Source organism: Exophiala viscosa (assembly GCF_022695815.1).
Source record: "Exophiala viscosa unplaced genomic scaffold EDD37scaffold_8, whole genome shotgun sequence".
NCBI lineage: Eukaryota > Fungi > Ascomycota > Eurotiomycetes > Chaetothyriales > Herpotrichiellaceae > Exophiala > Exophiala viscosa.
The window spans coordinates 1,049,290-1,068,996 of NW_026944360.1; the positions used below are offsets into that span (position 1 = coordinate 1,049,290).

At 51.4% G+C, this 19,707-nt stretch overlaps 8 protein-coding genes across 8 annotated transcripts; 5 read left to right on the forward strand and 3 right to left on the reverse strand.

The window, feature by feature from the left end:
• The first annotated feature begins 81 nt into the window (after positions 1–81).
• On the forward strand, positions 82–2,153 carry EDD37DRAFT_635631 (beta-lactamase/transpeptidase-like protein). The gene has a single exon (XM_062816926.1). The coding sequence runs from the start codon at positions 347–349 to the stop codon at positions 1,964–1,966; it is 1,620 nt and encodes a 539-aa protein (XP_062668570.1). The 5' UTR covers positions 82–346; the 3' UTR covers positions 1,967–2,153.
• Positions 2,154–2,379: 226 nt separating this feature from the next.
• On the forward strand, positions 2,380–4,437 carry EDD37DRAFT_667477 (uncharacterized protein; the record flags this gene model as incomplete). The annotated part of the gene is made up of 1 exon (XM_062819297.1): positions 2,380–4,437. One exon carries the CDS (start codon positions 2,380–2,382, stop codon positions 4,435–4,437), a length of 2,058 nt encoding a protein of 685 aa, XP_062668571.1.
• Positions 4,438–5,941: 1,504 nt separating this feature from the next.
• On the reverse strand, positions 5,942–6,784 carry EDD37DRAFT_651947 (uncharacterized protein; the record flags this gene model as incomplete). The annotated part of the gene is made up of 2 exons (XM_062818412.1): positions 5,942–6,400; positions 6,452–6,784. The coding sequence occupies 2 exons, from the start codon at positions 6,782–6,784 to the stop codon at positions 5,942–5,944; spliced, it is 792 nt and encodes a 263-aa protein (XP_062668572.1).
• Positions 6,785–7,054: 270 nt separating this feature from the next.
• EDD37DRAFT_611099 (uncharacterized protein) lies at positions 7,055–8,420 on the reverse strand (the record flags this gene model as incomplete). Its single annotated transcript, XM_062815267.1, has 2 exons — positions 7,055–7,897; positions 7,953–8,420. 2 exons carry the CDS (start codon positions 8,418–8,420, stop codon positions 7,055–7,057), a joined length of 1,311 nt encoding a protein of 436 aa, XP_062668573.1.
• Positions 8,421–9,033: 613 nt separating this feature from the next.
• EDD37DRAFT_635639 (Sds3-like-domain-containing protein) lies at positions 9,034–11,181 on the forward strand. The gene is made up of 2 exons (XM_062816927.1): positions 9,034–9,669; positions 9,723–11,181. Exons 1-2 carry the CDS (start codon positions 9,250–9,252, stop codon positions 10,734–10,736), a joined length of 1,434 nt encoding a protein of 477 aa, XP_062668574.1. The 5' UTR covers positions 9,034–9,249; the 3' UTR covers positions 10,737–11,181.
• Positions 10,950–12,631, forward strand: EDD37DRAFT_484979 (aldose 1-epimerase). Its single transcript, XM_062813275.1, has 2 exons — positions 10,950–11,137; positions 11,230–12,631. The coding sequence occupies exon 2, from the start codon at positions 11,255–11,257 to the stop codon at positions 12,470–12,472; it is 1,218 nt and encodes a 405-aa protein (XP_062668575.1). The 5' UTR covers positions 10,950–11,137; positions 11,230–11,254; the 3' UTR covers positions 12,473–12,631.
• EDD37DRAFT_485061 (uncharacterized protein) lies at positions 12,390–16,781 on the forward strand. Its single transcript, XM_062813278.1, has one exon. It carries the CDS (start codon positions 12,828–12,830, stop codon positions 16,611–16,613), a length of 3,786 nt encoding a protein of 1,261 aa, XP_062668576.1. The 5' UTR covers positions 12,390–12,827; the 3' UTR covers positions 16,614–16,781.
• A 695-nt stretch (positions 16,782–17,476) lies between these two features.
• EDD37DRAFT_611103 (uncharacterized protein) lies at positions 17,477–17,911 on the reverse strand (the record flags this gene model as incomplete). The annotated part of the gene is made up of 1 exon (XM_062815268.1): positions 17,477–17,911. The coding sequence occupies one exon, from the start codon at positions 17,909–17,911 to the stop codon at positions 17,477–17,479; it is 435 nt and encodes a 144-aa protein (XP_062668577.1).
• Positions 17,912–19,707: the final 1,796 nt, after the last annotated feature.

Sequence of the window (19,707 nt, forward strand, 5' to 3'; positions counted from 1 at the left end):
TAGGAGGAATCTCCTCAGGGTTCACCCCAATTAAGAAAGAGAGGTGATGCCGCCTATCTCCGTAGACAACCTTGCCTTGAGCGATCATCCGTGCCTCTCCAGTCGTAGCTCAACTTCTCAAAGGTGCTAAGTACGAGGCAAAGCTCAACGCAATGCTCTGGAAGTAATCAATAAGGCAGCTTACATGGCTTTTGAATTGACCCTTCGCACGCCTTGAACCTGTAAGGCTTCTTGCGATCCTCTATCTTTTTTGACATCTATCGTGACCTTGAGAGTACGACGGCCACCAAGCTTCACAAGTAAAATCACCTACATTTGTTCGACGGAATACTATTTCGAGGGCAAGATGACCTCCTTCGCAGACATAGTGGCCGAGGTGCTCGAGACGTTACCTTCGACCTATCGCGGCCCTGGCGGCTCTGTAGCTGTTCTCAAAGATGGCGAACTTGTCGGCCAGCAGGCCTGGGGTTACTCCAACCTAGATACACGGACTTTATTGACCTCAGATACGCTTTTGCCCATCTGTTCGATCACCAAGCAGATGCTCTGCGCTTTACTGCCTAGCCTCGAGCGCAACCCGACTCCTGCGATGAAGGCGCGCGGTACAGATGCGAAGACACAGTATCAGGACGCATTATCTGAGATCCTGGGCGCGGACTTCGTCAAGCGGACGGGCTTGAAGGTCCATCATCTCGCGAACAATGCCTCCGGAATACGGGATTACTGGGCGTTGACAGTGCTCTGGGGAGCCAAGTTGGACCAGAAATTCTCGATGGAGGAGCACATTCCCAAAGTGATCGAGAGGACCAAATCGCTGCATTTCACTCCAGGCACGGAATACAGCTACTGCAACGTTAATTTTGTCATCGTCGCACGCGTTATCGAAGCTGTTAGTGGTCAGAAACTGGACGACCTGCTTTCCGAGTACGTGTTTGGACCAAGTTCCATGAAGAGTGCTTTCGTGGGCGCGGACACCTCGCTTCATCCGACGCGCTGTGAAGGATACGAAGGTGATGCATCAGTCGGCTACTTCCCTGCTGTTAATCGTATCGAGTGGGCTGGGGATGCTGGTATTGTTGCCTCACTCAACGACATGATCGCTTACGAAAAGTCGTTGGACCATCAATGGACAGCAAAGGAGGGCTGGTTTTGGGAAAATGCGCAGCCACCTACTTACGATGATGGCACTCCTTCCCGCTATGCGAACGGTCTTGCGTCAGCTAATGTTCTTGGGGTACGAATTGTCAGACACGGCGGTGCACTGCGTGGTTATCGACTTCACAGATTGTACGCCCCTGAAGAGCGGGTTTCGGTCATTGTCATGTTCAACCACGAAGGCGATGCTGGTGGCGCGGCAACTTCAGTTTTGCAGAAGAGTCTTGGCCTGAAGGAACCAGAAATGGCAGTGGTCCAACCAGGAAAGGAGTGGTTCGCATCGTACTTCGACGAGGAAGCGCAGATGGTCTTGACTGTGGAGGAAAGCAAGAAGCCCGGCCAAATCAAGATTTCCTACGTTCGGGGCCCGGAAACCGTCAAGCTCACGGACGCAACGCATGCGAAATCGCCTTCACTGAACGTCTCGCTTGAAGGGAATGTCATTGTCGTTGAGCGGATCGAAGACAATCGCACAGTCCGCGCGACCAAGCTCAGTCCCAGCAAGGACGTCACTAAGATCTATCCACCCTTCCTAGGCTCGTTTTATTGTGACGAAATCGACTCGAAGCTCAAGATCGAAGGGCATAGCGGTATGCTCTATGGTTCATTCGAAGGTTTCCTGGGCACCGGGGCTATACATTTCATCAAACATATCGGAGAGGATATTTGGGCCCTCGAATGTGTGAGGAGTATGGACGCCCAGCCGCCTGGTGATTGGACCCTTGCTTTCAAGAGGGATGAGGCTGGGAATGTAAATGGGGTGACAGTTGGTTGTTGGCTGGCAAGAAAACTCGAATACAAGAAGATCTGAAAGAAAGCAAGCTGCAATATGGACCAACCTTTCTGCAAATGTCTCGCCTGGGAAAAGAATCTGCAGACATCGAAATATTGTGTATAATCATGGTCACGTGGATTAAGAAAAGACGTGTGCGGACTACGAGTATAGCGCAGACAACATTGTCATGGCGAGGCTGATTTATACCGTAAGTCAATGGGTGACAGAAGTAATAAGAAGGGGAACCTGGAACCTGGAAGCTGAATCGGACTCGTACTTCTCCCCCGGATTTCGATGTCTGTGCCAAGGTCCACTCGACCATTCCCAAACGGGCAGCAACTTTTTCGAGGCCAGCAATGAACTCGCCCATCATTGTTACTTTCTTCACCTGCATGTGAATTCGTCTGCGGTAGACCAGCGCAACAACAGTAACACAAATTCCAGCAAGGATGGTCCACACCCGTGGAAGAGGTGCCCGACCCGAGGGCTTTGCGGACTATAAACCCCCAAAACGTGAGCGAAAGCCAATGGCCCATCCAGCACCACAACCACCACCACGCAATTCCCCTGTGCCTGTCCCTATATACAAGGATGCATCTACCCAGACAGATGTGAATCTAACCAGTTATCCAGAGCCCGCGAGCGCGAAACGACGTCGAGACACCGAGGACAATGCTTCTGACAACGCGTCAAAACGCCAACGAAAAGCCCAGACACCCGATCAACCCAAGTTCCTCTTCTCTACCTCCCGCAACCGAAGCGTCCTGCTCACTGCTCCGCCGAAATACAATGTACAAAACGAGTCGCCATTCTACAATTCTCTAATATCACCGACACAGAAAGCAGCCCCCGAAGAAAGTCGATCGCAGTCCGCTGAGCCCGAACGCCGCCAGATCGCTAGGCAACCCGAGTCCCCTACACCGTCTCCATCCAGGGGGAATGGAATCATTGGCAGTGTAAGGAAGCTGTTCGGTTACTGGTCGCGAGCGCCAGCGGCTGCTGCTTCATCGGTACAGCAAGGCAGCCCGCCGGAGGAGGCGCAACATGATCAGAGTGCAGAAGATGAGGCAGTGCAGCCAGACAGTCCCACTCCGACACCACGAACAAACCAACCCGAATCGCCTACTAAAGAGTCGCAGATTTTGGATAGCAGAATCTACAACCGCGAATATTTCAAGAGACGTCGAACTGCAAACACAATTGGAGGTCGCGAACAAATGGCAGCAATGCGCGAAAACAACGACAGCGAATCGGCAGACTTCAATCCTATCGAGACAACAGGTACAAATAAACGCAAGTTGGCGTCTGTTGACGATCAGATGCCACCACCCAAACGAGGTGGTTTCGGCATCGATTTTCCGGAGGTCGAAAGAGAAACTGACGAGCTTGATGGTATCCATGTTCCAGACGGGCAACCATCAACTCCCGCACGCAAAACTGTTGCGCAAACTCCTCTCCGATCAGCTTTGAGACAAAATGGCAACAATGTTGGAACCATTGGGCGGTCCAGCAAATCAGTACGTATCAACCCAAACACATCGGTAAAACATGTCTATGGACAATACGGTTATGCTGGAGAATATCATGGTAGTATGTTTTCCGATGTGTCAGCCTCTTCAGAATCAAGCATCTCTGCCGGCAATATTTCCAGTATTTTCTCGCCTACCACAGCTCAAAACACCCAGGACAATGCGGATCCCAGATTCCATCTCGACCCTAGTGTGGTCGATCCCAACGATGAAAGCTGGCGGCCGTCTCTTGCAAACCCCTCTCCCGGCCATTTTCGAGTTCCGGACCTCGACGAGTACGATGATGAGGACACTATGACATTGGATCAAACTTCCCGCGACGAAGTACCTTCACCTCCCAGCACACCCAGAATGTCGCATGCGGAATTACCTCAGTCGTCTTCATCCAGCCAAAGTACCACCTTTGCGAGCCAGAATGAGAGCACTGCGCCCGATACCGCGGAAAGCAGACTTGAGAAAGCAAGATCTGAAGCACAAAAATACAAACCCGTCCGCTCATCACGCCTTTCACTCACAGCGCAAGCACGATCTCGATCGTCTTCACCTCCAGGGTCTGACAGTGAATTCCGCGAGTCACAAATCGAAGTGTCAACTCCAAATGCTGGTCCACTACAAGCGAGGGTGCCAGACGATACTACTCTCGACGAGACTGCACTTGCCGACGGAGCTCTTGGCCGAGAAGAATTGGATAACACGACTGTCGGTGACGACGGAATGACAGACTACGGGAGAGAACACCAGTACGATGAGTGGGCGGAGAATCTCGACTGGCCCGAACCGCAAACCTACGTTGACGCCGGAGTATGCTCGTCATATATTGCTGATCTCGTGCGTAAGAATTGGACGGAGCGAGATACCCAAGAGTCGATTGCATTTTGGGAGCGTGAATTCGACGAAGGTCTGAAGGCGGCGAAAGAGGCCAAGGCCCAAGGCAGGGAATTGGTCTGGATTGTTGACCCTGAGGAAATGATCGACTAGGGGTTGGCACGACTTGTACATTTGTCGAGATTTGTACGAAACAATAATTGACGGGGCCTCATTGATTGACGGTACAAAGTCTGTTGACTAACAGCAACAATAGCAGCAGCAGCAGCAGCAGCAGGAGGATACTGAAACGATGTCGACATACAGTACATTGCTGCCTGACATGTGGGACTAGATGTCACCTCATGAAGTGGTTCGACAGCTCTGCTAGGAACGTATCGACTGAGAGGCTATCTGGCTATCGACACAGTATCTATGTCTGACTATTGCAGTCACTCGTTTTGAGTCCGTTAATACGAGGCATTATTCTCATTGATGAGGAATGGACATTGGGTACATTGTGGAGTAACGAAAGGTTCGAAGCGCAGGAATGGGCAATGGGTATATTGAGGAGGATTCAGAGATGGCAAGCAAAAGGAATGGAAACTGTACAGCAACAAGGCTAGCCTCGGTTACCAAATGACAGGATCCTCGTAAGGAAAGTAACCTCGACGGTATCAGAACGAGTGCAACGAGTGGAATGCAAAAATAATTGAGATGCATTCCGATGTCATTTTCTTTCGTGTTCTCATGCTAGACTCCTGGCTTGATAGGCTTTCTACGTCTTCCTTCTGCCACTTATGCTTGTGCGACAATCCGACCTCTTCATCGCTGATGGTCCCTGGCGCAGACGGCGACATACTAGTATTCATGCTATACAAAGGACCATCTTCTTTCAGTGCACGAGGTAAACTCTTCTCCCGAGGTCGTGATACTAGAGTCTTCCTCTGCATCAGTGTTGTGCCTTGCACGAGCCGAGAGTTTCAGAGAACATATCACCAATTCGAATACGTCAACCTTGCTAATCTCATGTCACTTTTGTATCCTCCGAATGGCAGCTCGACACGAGTCCATATTTCTTTGATCCGGTTCAACGCCCCACGGTCGAAGGTAGTAATCCCGACAACGAACGTCCCGTCAGCGACCCATCGACCAAACGACAAGCCGGTCAACCCCTTCCGAATGTCGCATTCAAGCTTTTGAGTCGACCTCTTAGATGTGCCAAAAGTTGTGGGACCGACTCAAATGGTATCATTGGGGCCCAAATTGTCCGAGAGATTCTCGGGTGCGACAGCGTGAGTCTGTGGTTGTATCGAGAGTACACCTTGGCACACGAGTTGCGTCAGCAGCTCTGTGAAGAATGGCGGCCAGTCATTATTGGCTTGACGGCTGAGACATACTGAGCTGCTACCGTTGAGAATGTCTTTCACGGCGCCTTCTGGGGTTGTGATGGAATTGTATTGTTTTCTCCTGGTAAGATCGAGGTCATGATTGAGGCTTCCGAATATGTTTCGTTTGTGGGTTGGCAGGAAGATGCGCGCTCTGCAGCAAGCCTTCAGCAACTGTTGTCGTTGGATGGGTACCCGAAATATGAGCACTCGTGTTCACACGCAGAGAGGATCGCGTGTGGTCGTGGGGAGGTGGCGGTGTTGGACGCGTCGACCTATGAGCAGTGGTGTCATGGCTGACCTGTATCGCTCGCACTGCATTGCGTGTGAAGGTAGTGTCTGGATCCTTTGTGACTTGGGTCGTGCCAGAATTCTCGATCATCGAAACCTTTCTGTTCTCGTTGGTGGCCGATTTGCTTTTCGGGAGAACTGGGCTCTCCGTAAAACTTGGTAAGTCGGGGCATGCTCAAGGCTTGACGGATGTCATTTAACGAGTTAAGTGTAAGTCGTGTGAGTTCACTGAATCTGGAAACATCGATAGCGTCTTTGCCTATCATATAAACCTTTTCAATGTTGACCCAACTCGAATGTCGCAACTGGTCACCCTGTATCACCTGCACTTGCTTCGGATTGCTGAGGTCGCTCGGAGGATTCGGACTGATCGGTATGTATCTCCTGGCCATTTGGTTCTTCTGCTTCACAAAATTCCTGACCTGCCTACGGTCCTGAATCCACTGGAATGAGTTGACCTAGGATTTGTCAATAGAAATATACCAAAAGCAGACTGCTCGGTCACCAACAATACATATCTGGAGCTCCAGAACTCTAGAGCACTCGCCTATCAGACATCCCACCACGACAAACGGATGCTTCCAAAATTTTCTCTCCAGGCCATATTCAGGCATGTCGGCGGAAGGAGGTCTCAGCATCAAGAAACAACCGATGATAGAGGCAGCATCTCTCAAGATATTCGAATGAGTGTGCTCAACGTTGTCCTTCGCAGCAGGCCTCGATGCCTTTGAATCCTGCGCATTTGGTGGTTTCGAAAGCACTAGGTGATTGAGACCCAAAATTGCTGAAAGGCTGATGGGTCCAGAGGCAGGTGCGGGAGCGGTAGTTCGCCGTTCTTTCATTGTGATCAGCTCCGTTATGGCAATGCTCAAAGTCCAGCCGATAATCGTACTGTCCTATCCTCATGGCGTTGCACGACGTCAGTACCGACACCACTCATGAAAGACACATTCGGCATCAGATGGGGGCAACAGCAGTATTCAGAGCGATCAGCCAAGTCTTTACTTGAGCTGCCGACATTGGGTTGGGTATATGAGGGCATGGTCAATATAAGTGAAGGAGACTTGTCCAGGCAGTGAGATCAAGTGATGCTTCAACGTTGGATAGTACTGCTAAGCAGCCTTGAGACCCTGCTTCCACACGGTCACAATGCCTTCACCTTCCCACAGAGCCCGCAGATCCTCGGTGACGTTGCCTTTCACCAGCACGAGATCAGCCCGCTTACCCTCGGCGATCACTCCGCGGTCATCGAAGCCGAACCTCTTCGCAGGCAGTGCTGTAGCGGAGCGCAGCACCTCTGTTACACTCATGCCACACTTCTCGACATACAGCAGCATTTCCATCCACAGGCTGGGTCCGAGACCAGTGCCTTTCAACCCAGCCGACGAATCCGTCCCAGCAACGACATCGATACCTTCCTGTCTCAGCTTTTTGATCGTCTCAAATGCATACTCTAGTTTAGCTGCGGAATCTTTCATGGCCAGACTTTCCTTCATCGTCTGCAGAGCGAAATCATTCACGAGCCCCTTTTTCCTGGCGATCTCTGTGAATTCATCTCTCCAATCCTGCATTTCGTTTGTCAAGGAGCTCAAAACGGCCAATGTCGGGATGACAAAAGCTTGTGTCTGCTTGTAGAGGTCAATGATATTCTGTGGAGGCGGCTGATCGACGAAGGTATGTGTGAGGCCGTCAGCTCCAGCCTTCAGCACCACTTCAGTCATATCAGCACTCAAAGCGTGAGCAACCACAGGCAGATCCTCCGCATGAGCAGCCTTGACCACTGCCGTTTGCATTTCCAGAGTAGCGACGGGAATAGAATCCGTCGGAAGAGCCAGTGAACAGCAGTTTTCCTGCATGAGCTTGATGTAGTTTGCCCCATTTGCTTTGTGGTTCTTGACGAAGTCTGGTGCATTCTCGACCGTCACTTTGGGCCAGGTTTCCACGAAAGCTTTGAGCTGCAACCAGTAAGCATTTGCAGAAGTAACCCATAATGGGTGTCTAGGCACAGACCTCATCAGACGGATTATGACCCAGCACAATAGGTTTCGGCCACCCGCCTTCGATGGTTGCCCCATAGAGACAGCTCTTGAGATCAGACAGGGATACCGTACTATTGGATTTTCTGGCCTGCTCGAGGTCGTCCGCAATAGCTTGCCATCGCTGTCGTACCGTGGGCGGATCGGAGTGCATGTCGCACAAGGTGGTCACACCGCATCTGAGGGGTGAACGTAGTATCTCGGACTCGTCCTCACCAGCAGGTAAGTGAATAGCAAAGACATGAATATGCGAATCAATGAGGCCAGGTATCAGAGTGTGGCCGCTCCCGTCAATTATGGTCGCTCCTTCCGGAAATTGACCGTTGCTTGAAGTAGAGACAGATGTGATGTTCCCGCTTGCCGGGTCAAATGTGACAGTGGCATCTGAATGAGTAGTGTTGCCGTCGAAGAGGACGACGGAATGGACTATGGTTGGACTCATCTTCGGGTCGTTGATATGGGGTCTGGCTGTGACGACAATGGAATACAGGCAGGAAACAAGAAGAACCAAGGTTTGTTGTCAGGTAGAAATATTATGATTGAAATAGGAACTCGTCAGGTGCGTCAGCAACACGGAAGTGGTAGAGAGCGAACACCGATGGGAGAACCTGTGGGAAGTGCTTTCCCTTTACATACTCGTACCTTGCAGCACCTATAAGTAGTATGCAAGTACCCATCCATAGTGCTGACTGGTCCAGTGAGGGCGGGGTATTGGGGGCTCCGCGTATAGATAGGAACTCTGCTCACCGTGGGGAGACCTTCACCAAAGCGTCATGTTTTGTATAGGTGGGAAAGTTCCGGTGCACATCACTTTTGGGTTGAGGGTTTAATTCAAGGGCATTTGTCATGTCGAGGATTATGAGGAACTGGGAGATACCGACCTCCTCATATGCACGCGCTGCTTTATTGGCACAAGTAATGGTCCCTAAGACTCGCCCCACGGTAGGGAAATGGTAAGCAGACTCCAGCTACGATGGTGTTCCGTGCCCATTGGGCTGCGGTGTCGGAAGCCTCGTACAATGCAACTGTAAAGAATCTTGATTACAACGGACGGTACTCCGTTGACTTCATCAACAAAGCAAAACACTTTACAGTAGCTCATCTCGGCAGAGTTGCCACTTTCGAAAGTTCTTGATGTGCCAAACTGCGTCAACTCCCCGGCGACCAGCATTTGCATCGTCCTACAAATTGAGAGCATAGGATACTCGTCTTTGGTTTGCGAGGGCTTTGAGAAAGAGTCCTGAAAGTATCTCGCCCATTTCCTGCAAGTCATGGCTTACTCGCCGTCGCCGACTTCGCCCTTAGCGGGCCCTGATAACGCTGTCTACTCACACCGTCGCTCACCAACTCCTCCAACCCAGCCTTTGTCGAAGAGAGACAAGCGAAGGAACCAACATGTCGCTCACCAACAAGAGCTCTACAATGAGCTTGCTTCGAACCGCGAGCAACATTACCGAGAACAACTCATTGCCCTCCAGACAGACATGAACCTCATTTCCCAAGCTGATCCCTATGACCCCGAACCTCTGGAAGACTCTCCAGAGGAGGTAGCCAGAATTGCAGAGGTGGCTGCCTCAGGAACGCCGTATCAGTCACAGATGTCCTCACTGGCTGGTAAATGGTATGCGGAGTTCGTCCACGAGGTCAACGACGCCAAAGAAGCAAAAGAGCTGGCTCTAATACAACTAGTGGTAAGGAAACGACCATATGCTGTTGGCTTCCAGTGTTTAACGCTTATGTCTAGAACAACCACAACGCACGTCTTGAGAGACTGAAGTACGAATGCGACTACCGACTACACCTCGCGGCCGAAGAATGCGAACACATGACCTCCACCCTGCGAGAAAGATTGTTTCAGTCATTGTCCAACAAGCGACAGCGGCTCATGAAGGAAAAAGAGCAGCTGGATATTGCCGATACCAATGCCCTCCTCTTACACCCCAGTCAGTTTAGCATCACCAATCCTACAAGCCCTGGGGGCAATCATACCAGTCGCAAGACCCGGTTCACCAGACATCGGGAGCAGGAAGACCTGAATGGGATCGGCGAAGGCATGAACAAGAGGAAGCGCAAGGTTGCGGACGAGGACTTTGGCTCTCCGTCTCGCAACGGAATGTCTACGCCTGCCGAACGCAGCCGAGGAACAGTAACGAACCAAACTGCGCCCTTGTACTCGATCCACTCCCTATTTACCGAGAAAGAGCTCAACTTCCAATCTCACCAGGCGCAGATCGCAGCTCGACACTTCTTCACCACATCACGCAAAGAGGGCGAGACGAGTAACACGAGAAGACGTGGGAAAGATGACGATGATAAGCGAGCTGGATCTGACGATACGGGATCGTCCGATGAAGAAGAGTTGGAAGCTCCCGAAATGGATCGGTCCGCCAGTCAAAATGTGCATGTGACAAGGTCGACTCGGACGATTGGCGGCATGAGTGGGTTGAATGCGCTCAGCGACCTTGCAGAAAAGGCCGCCACGCGACCAGCCTTGCCCTACGCGACACTGCATACGCATCAAGGAAGACAAGGAACATTCTTGCCCCAGCCAAGTCGGTTGCTGGCAGAGGAGCTGGAGGAGGACTTGCTCAAGCTGGCACAAATCGAATCACAACCCAAGGGACAAGTGGACAGGAAGGCTATCGAAGAGGCACTCAAGCCGTTGTCAGAATCACGGAGTAACTTGGCGCCAGATTGGCCAGTGTATCTCGACATTCATCTGGTGGATGTTGACCCGAGAAAGACAGCTGGTGTATGACCGAGGCTGTAACAGAGGGACCACTATGACCCGGAGTAGACCAGGTTCAAGTTTTTGTACTGCCTAAGCAGGAAAGAACCCGGTGGTGCAGAGATGATCTACTCAGATGTCACATGGTATTATTGCATTTTGCGGGATCGACAGGGCTCTCCATAAGTTAGGGCCGCTTTAGGCGACCTCAAGCTTCCAGGGCTCCCCCGGGGCTTTGCTTCTTCTCCTCTTTTGTTAGTCTTCCCCCGCACTTGTTGACCGCCACAAACACCCGCAAAGGCTCCAATGCTCCCCCATGAAAGCTCTTCAGGTCCAGCTATTGAGATCCACCATAGCATCATGACCATCAGCGACATGCGCACCAGTAGCAAAGCAACCTTGTGAGAATGTAACCATGCTTTGTGTCCTCGGTAAGTCCAGGTGGTCAAGCTATAATAAACCCGTGTCCAATCCGCTTTGCAATGAGCTGTAGCTGTGCTTGTTTACTTACACAGATATACAGCGCCATCACGCATTACACAGTAAAGATGTGGTTATATCTCCTCCAGATTGTGCTTGCTTCCAGCATCGTCGTGCCGGCTCTGTGCCAGAACAGCTCCATCAATTCGACAGGTCCAGCCAATCCTTTTCAGGTATATACCTTGACGGCTCAAAACATAACAGCCAAGTTCATTCCCTATGGTGCACGCATCACCTCGTTGCTGGTTCAGGACCGCAATGGCAACTATCAGGATGTGGTGACAGGATACGACGACCCGACCCAATACCTCAGAGACACAGAGACTAACCACACCTACTTCGGTCCAGTCGTAGGTCGCTACGCCAATCGTATCAGGAACAGTACATTCCAACTGAATGGACAAACTTACCACATACCCGCCAACGAGAACAATGGCGAGGATACTCTGCACGGTGGCACTGTTGGCTACGATCAGCGCAATTGGACTGTGGTCACCTCCTCAAACTCGAGCATTACTTTCGGGCTACTCGACACAGCTTTCGAAGGATTCCCAGGCACAGTCTTGACCACTGCTACCTTCACTTTATCGACATATCCCAGCGGACCTCAGGGACAGCTGCGTCCACGCTTCACCAGCAAGATGGTCTCAACAGCCCTGGACCAAGCTACACCAATCATGCTCGCCAACCACATCTATTGGAATTTGAATGCGTACAAACAGGCAACTATCTTAAACGACACCACGCTGTGGATGCCGTATGCTGATCGGTACATTGTCATTGACTCGATCGAGATTCCCACTGGCGCGCTGGGATCGGTATCGGCTTTGCCAAACCTGGACTTCACTTCGCCGAAGCTTGTCGGCACGGCAGTGAGCAACGCGACCGGCGTATGCGGCGCAGGATGTACAGGGATCGATAATGCCTTCATTCTTGATAGGCCTGCCGATGCTGGTCCGACATCGTCCAACTATCCTGTGCTTTCTCTGTGGTCGACGACCACGGGCATTCAAATGGATGTGTCCACGAACCAGCAAGGACTGCAGATTTATACCTGCAACGGGCAAAATGGAACGATTCCAGTCAAGCAGAGCCAACAGCAGCGAAACAATGGTACAAGCGGCGCAACGGGATTTGTCAACAAGTATGGATGCATGGTGATCGAAACGCAAGCCTGGATTGACGGCATCAACCATCCAGAATGGGGAGTTGGTCAATACGAGGTTTTCTCACCCACGACTGGGCCAGCAGTCAATTATGCCACGTATGATTTCTCGACATTTTGAGAAGGTTCTGCAGCGGTGATGGACCATAAAATTCTGCTAATATCTAATGAGCGCAAAGCACAAGGCTGCGACGCATTGTGTCAGCCAATCAGCGGCTTGGATATCCACGTCATAGTAAACAAACAATCGAAACAATTGCTTCGCTTGAGAAGAACCGAAGTACCTCGTAATTTATGCAATTCGAACTATTCAAGGCTGATCATTGAGACATTGATATAATCAGTACATGCCTGCCAAAGCGTCAACCGGTATCAGAAGCATTGTGTAAGACTCAATGCGAGAGAGATCAACGGATATGTTGAGGTAACTCGGGGCATTCCAGCCAATTTCCTCTACAGGGTCCGTCCCCATTACAATGCTGCGATCATCTTCGGTCATTGCATCCTACCGCCACGACGAGTCAAGCTCTCCCGACCCTCTCGCAACCTCATTCAACGATGAAAACAGTTCAGATACTGTCGCGATCACGAAACGCCCTTCGTCATCAAATCACCGCCGTGCGCCATTGAAGCATACGAGAAGAACTTCTGGAACAAGCCACCGTGATACTGCGCTGCGCTCCTCATCACCCTTCCGCTCGGTCTATGAACAGAATTGCAGTCCTTGGAAAATCAAGGTGACTGTGCAGGCAGAGCCAGAAGATTCAAGCTTGGGCGGGACTGCGCCAATGACCATGACCAGAACCATGAAAATACCACTGAGACAGGAAAGCTCTCCTACGGATGGGATGAAGTCTTCAGGACGAGGACGTAGAAGCTCTGCTGCTTCAGTCAAGAACAAGAGAAGCACAACGCCCGTGCGAGAGACGAGGAATTCTAGTCGATCTCGAAGACAAAGTGTGACCAACTTAGATGTTATTCCTCTGGGAGACGACGCGGAGGAGGACGATTGGCTCAAGCAGAAGAAGTCGCCGCGGAAGAAAAGACCTTCCCAATCTCGAAGACCGACTTCCGCGACGCAGTCCGGGAAGCCTACAACATTCGAGATACAACAAGATGCGGATCTTGGAGACGATGATGCAGTCATGCATCAGGAAGAGGGAACTCCAGAAGACACGTCTGTGGGACTGCGCAATATCGACCTGAACAGAGTCTCTCTGCGATCACGAGCGATGTCAACAAAATCAAATGCCGACGACTGGTCCGCACCTCAGGACAAGGGCGACCACCCGACGGCAACGCGCATGCAGAAACCAAGCGATGTTCGAAAAGTGTCCGCTAACAGCGCGAGGAGTTACCCGACTCCTTCGCCTTCCGCATCGAACCATGGCGATTCGGACGACGTTGGAAACGATCTTATCCAAGATCAAGGCTCGACACACGCTACAGAAAACTTCGATACCGTTCTGGAGAGCGAAGGTTTTACCATGATAGATCTGGACACGCTGCCCTCTGCTAAACAATATCTCCACAATTCATCAAACTTTGAGGAGTCTAATCTGTGCGAGGCTGGACAGGAGGATGCTGAAGGGGCATCATCAGCGTTGCCAGAGACAATTGAGGCATCGGCCACAACCCCCCGGCTACCGGACCATGAGACAATCACCTACCCGGCGCTGAATGTCGACGAAAGTGACATTTCCAGCACAGTACCCTCATCGCCTCCGGTTTTGGCGCACGACAAAAGCCTGCTGCACGTATCTTCCTCGTCCTCCAATGGGGTGGTTCGAAAGGTCACCCCTCTATTGTACTCATCACCCAAACTACCATCTCCACCAAGACGAACAGTTCAGAAAACTTCAAACCATCGACATCGTGGATCAGCATCCGCCTTGTTCGCAGGAATTGCATTGCAGGAAATAGTATCACCGGAGCAACCTTACCAGAATAGGCGAGAACTAATGCCGGAGCGGGTTGGCAGGCACATTGACGAGGATAGGCTGTACAAAGGCTTTGATGATGGCACGAAGAGAGAACTGAGGGCGGGACTCAGACTTGGGGAAGAACTTGCTAAGCGACAATCGCCAAATTATCACGTCGGTGCGGCCAATCCTGCGAGCGCCGATAACAATCAAGATGGAGCAGAGCATCATGCAGCTAGCAGGTCACAAGCAGTCAGCAGAGCCCACCAACAAACACGAGTCTGGCGTGGCGAGACATTGGTACAGCATACGCCGGTAGGGATCCCGAACACCACGACAACAAATGCAGTGCAGCCCACCAAACAGGTCCTCGAGACGCCTCAAGGGCCTCCTTCCGGCAGAAGAAGTGCCAGACTACTCGACACTCAAGCTCGTCGGGAGCACGAATGGCAACTCGAGAGACAAGCAGTCTCACGACAGATCGAGAATGCGAGTGAAAGCCAGGTCATCATCCTCGACAGTGACGACGAGACCCAAGCCCATGGCGATCTGACAGTGCCTCATCCACAGGATGAATCACTGCTTTCGGCTGCTATCGTAGAGGAGGATGACGAGGAAGACATTTGGCTCGCTGAAGCGAAGCATTCTTCCAGCCCGCAGCCAGAATCGCAGCCACCTTCACAGCATCCAGAGATGAATGAGATTAACCAGGCCGGGTACCGGGATCTGGAGAGTAAACCCATCACTAGACCTCGACGAAATCTTATTCCAAATACTTGGAGGCGAGCCGCCCCAGCTGATCAAAGCACGTTTCTATCCACCAAGACAGATGACATGAGTGGGTTGATGGATTTGCAGGAGCAAGAGAGCAAGATCAAGTTCGGTGCCGGCGAGATCAAGAGGCAGAGGCTGGGCCAGCGGAGAAACAGCGGTGCATTTGATATAGATGCCATGCTAGGAACGCCCAAGGAGGATGTCAGTGGGGCTGAGGACACTGAAACGACTGACTTCTACGACGATGAGCAACGTCAGACCCAGCTGGACGACACGATCGGATCGGCCTCTGCTCATGAGTCCAGTGTGGCGCTGGAAGATGTCGAGTCGTCAACAATCAACCCTATCTCTTCAGAACAACCATCATCTCCCTCGCCACAGCGTGGCCATGTCAAAACCCCCATCAATTTTAATGACTCTTCAGTCGCGGTCACAACGCCACCTGAAACGATACATGTGCAGCTCGAACCACCGTCATCGCCTGCAATCCCGGTATCTTCGCCTCAACGACCACCCACACCGCGCTCCGCTCTGAAAGGCTCACGCCAGAGCTTCGGCGAAGTCCTCGGACTGCAAAACCCGGAAACAAGAAGAGTGATCTGGAGCCAGCGCTCGCGAGGCGTGACTATCGATGGGTTAGAGAGCAGTTTCAGCATGAAGACTGTGAGCGATGAGTCGACATTCTGCTCAGTGGGTGCGCAGTTGAACCGCGAGTTACAAGCTCATGAGGACGATGATCAGGATTCCGAGCAGCCCGAGCAGGCTGACTTGAACGCGCAAGAGGAGACCCTCGACAGCGTGTCTGTAGAAGAATCGCTGACGCCAACTCCGCAACCTGAGCGATCCGACAAGGGATGGACAGGCTGGACACTGGGTTCGAAACATGCACAAGCACAGATACATACCATCCAGGCTCAACCTGGGCGTGGCCAAACTAATTCGTCCCATCGATCATACGCTCAAAGCAGACCGACAGGTCAACCGAAGCCCGAGCATGAGGCATCGAAGGAAACCTCGCAGCCAACGAAATCGTCCATCGTGTCGACCTCGGTACGAGCGTCGGCATCAGTGTCCAACGCCAGGGCGAATGAGAAAGAGAAGGAGAAGGAGAAGGGCAGGATACCATCATACCTCCTCCCACCCTCCTACCCATCCGATCCTTCACGCTCAAGTTCCAAACCGCTCACCCTTTCCGGAGACTTCACAAACTCGCACTTCAGGACATTGCACATCATATACCGCAAATCGTTGCGTCCGAAATTCCACGCCCCTCTCACCCACGCCATTCGCCCTGAGATCCTTGCCATGAACGGTGCGGCGATGGACGTCGATGAGACGGACGGTGGGATGGGCGAGGTGTTTACGTTTACTATGGGCCTGACTGAGTGTCAGGTTCTGGAACGCTTCATGCAGGAGTGCGAGTATAGCTGTGGGTGTGGGCTCTACCGGAACGGAAAAGACGTAGAATGGGGATGGAGCGTGAGTGAGATTGCGGAGCGGCTTTGCCGGATTGTGGTTGGGGAGGTGGTGAGGGATGAGGAACGGAAGGCCGCGAAGGGGAGATAAGTGCCGATACCATCGGGATCAAGATCTCGAGGTTGTTGTTGTTGTGGTTATAGAATAGTCTTGTGGGACTGGTACCTATCGGTTTGTTTTGTGAGAGTTTTTTTGAGCGAAGTGTACTGTATTGTATTTTGGAAGCGCGTTGAGTCATATTGGTTATCTCGCTATACCCAGCATGCATAAGCGTGAGATATGAAGATGTACTGTGGAGTAGGTGATTCGTGAGAAATGGATAGTCAACAAGAATCACGAAAAGGAGAATGGACGGGGTAGATTTTTGCATATTCAATAAATGGTAGGTGTTCAATTCGTATGTTCCAATTGTGTAGTGTAGCACTGCTCAAATCGAAGCCTTTGAGGGCGCTTGATCATCGGTCGCAACCCCCTCCCTACTCCGCTTCAGGCCCGCCAACATCTGCTCGAAGCAGATAAGTGCGCAACACCCCGTTCTGTATCGGGTAGACCAGCAGTATCGTGCATACTGCTTGCAGGTTGGAAGATTGTGTTCTTGCATGGACGGAGTTCCGTGGTTCCGTTTCCTGACCCAAATCATACTCGCATCGTGCGGAGTAAGATGGCCCCCAGCGTGACGAGTTTGCGATGGCCGCAAGAGACGCAGAGATTGTGCCTATTGTTAACGTCTCATTCTCATTTCGCCGGTTGAGAATGCAAATAGCTAGACATTCGAGCGTAGCTGATATGAATGGCGAATGACTCTTCGATGGCTGGAAAGTAACGTCGAAAAAGGCTTCGTGCGTATAATCGCTAGCTTCGCAGTGCAAATTGATCAGTGAATAATCTATCGTCATGCCCTCAATCTTATCATCAATCGTTTCTCGGTCTAGCGAAGTGCGGATAAATGGTGATCATCCACATTTTGCTGACATGATGTTCTGAGGTGGTCCGACCGTAAAGTAGCCCTCGCCAGCAGTGCCAGGTATAGAAACACTGTAACCATCATTTCCAAGAAAGTCGCAAGGACCGTCACCACTGACCACGCCTATCTGGTCGATAGTCATGCCATCGCAAGGACCCTCGGCATAGGCCGGGAGACCAAGACATGTGATCGTGCTCATATCGTACCAAGTGCCGTCTATAGGAACCCACATGCCGTAAGTTTGAGATCCGCCAGTCATGACAACGTTGGTCGGCCATTCGCTTGTTGCATCAAAAACTGCATCTGAAAGAGGCGATCTGATCTTCAGACGTTGAGGGTTGAGTGTTTTCCGGACCACGGGAGATGCTGCGACCAGGGTAGAGACCGAGATGATGAAAAAAGAGAGCAACTTGAAGTAATACATGTCGACAACCTTGTACATGATTAGAATCGAAGTAAAGCTGTCCGAGTGCCTGGAATGGAACTCACGTATATACCAGAAGTGGATTGGTAAACCTCTTATACAACCCCAATCGTCCAATTCGAATTTCGGGAGCGACACAGTACAGCTGGTGTCTTTCCAAGAAGAACAAGTAGCCCAAGCACCTGATTGAGCGCTACTTCACTGATGGGGTAGCCCTGTCAATAACAACTTCTCGTTTGTGTCGGGTGAGGGTAGCTGCTGCCGACTGTGTGACGTGCTGCGAGTTTCGATTGGGTCCTCCGCAATGTTTCTCTGTTAAAGAACGACAGGTGACCTATATTGCAGGACAAGCCCTTGGGCGGATTGAAGTCTTGACGGGTTTGAGGTTTTCAACCTCTTGCAAAACCGAGTTTCCCACAAACGAACGTGAGGTGGGAAAGAAGAAGAGATTGTAACGGACTATCCGAGCGCTCAAAAGAAAGAAACGCTCAAAGAGTCTCGTAGAAGTGAGGTCCGTTGGGTGACTAAATAAATGCAAGATCGATGCTTTTAGCCGGCTAGTAAAGTCGGCGCCAATAGAACCGGTGCTGTCTGTAGCTCCCACCTAAGGGTAGCGTGCTGCAAGCCTTTAGTTGGGCCAAAGCTTGTGGTGGCAATCGTACTTCGCAGCCCGCTTGGAGTATTCAATGGCTGACGAATTGTAGGAGATCGGGTCTATTACAAGAATATGGTAAACTGGGGTGTTGGAGATGAGTTGATGTGTGCTCCAGCATGCAATCGCCGTTGGTCAAAATAGCAAATCCCGAGACATCGAGAAGACGTGGGCGTTGTGGTGGCGAGTGAATGAGGTGGTGTCAAAGGTCGCCACGGCGCTGCTGTAGTGACAGCAGCTAGTTAGGTGTGCAATTGGCGCGGGAGGAAGGTTCTATGGTGAGGTGTCGACTGCTGCTGCTGGGCCTTTGTTCTGCGCTGTTGGCTGCTTCTGGTGCGTTTTTGGACTGCTTTCGAGACGAGGATCAATGCCGGAAGGTGATGGAAGAAGACCGGGGTGACGCAGTTGCATGCAACCAATTCGGCTCGGGGTTTCGGGGATCCTTGTAGTCGTCAGAAGTAGACTTCCACTACCTTGGTCAATGGGACGTGATGGGCTGGCTAGCCTAGTCTGTCTTAAACGTGGCGCCGAGGGGCAGCCTATCCTAGGCAGACGTCTGAGACTAGGTGCAGTATGATGCCGGTTCGTGAAGATGCACGATTGGGGAATGCTGAAAGCAGGATCGGTTGGTAAGGATGGTTGAAGTTTCGTCTAAGCTCTGGAGGAGACCGCTTAGATTTTGTAGTTACTGGTAAAAGACTGCATGAAGAAAGATAGCGAAGATCGAAAGGGTGAAGAGAGACAGTGATGGAGGTGGAAATGGAGATAAGCGCAGTTCCTATTTGGGGTTGTCGAGAAAGTCATTATTGAAGAGTTGCACCCAAGAGACCCTTTGGAAAACTACGTACATAGGCCGTGCTAGACGTACTAGTATGACCATAGTTAAAGGCCAGGCACAAGCTTAACATAGTACCGGGGCCACTAACATTATGATGAGTGTCCGTGCTTCCCAAGTCCCCAGCCTCTTCCAAGTTGCGAGTCGCAAGTTGATGCTGTTCACAGATAGTTAACTAGGTATTGTTGCAACTCCGTCCCATTTGAGTCCACCTGCTGTTTGATATATCTCAATAAAGACAAACAGGACCACAACACTAGCGGTCCGCGCTCTTCCGTTCGAAACTAAAGCAACGAACATGGTTGCCCC

Coding starts and splice junctions, on each gene's coding strand:
- EDD37DRAFT_485061 (XM_062813278.1), top strand. CDS start 12,828: ATGCTGCGATCATCTTCGGTCATTGCATCCTACCGCCACGACGAGTCA.
- EDD37DRAFT_635639 (XM_062816927.1), top strand. CDS start 9,250: ATGGCTTACTCGCCGTCGCCGACTTCGCCCTTAGCGGGCCCTGATAAC. Junction 9,670..9,722: donor TGGCTCTAATACAACTAGTG/GTAAGGAAACGA, acceptor GCTTATGTCTAG/AACAACCACAACGCACGTCT.
- EDD37DRAFT_484979 (XM_062813275.1), top strand. CDS start 11,255: ATGTGGTTATATCTCCTCCAGATTGTGCTTGCTTCCAGCATCGTCGTG.
- EDD37DRAFT_635631 (XM_062816926.1), top strand. CDS start 347: ATGACCTCCTTCGCAGACATAGTGGCCGAGGTGCTCGAGACGTTACCT.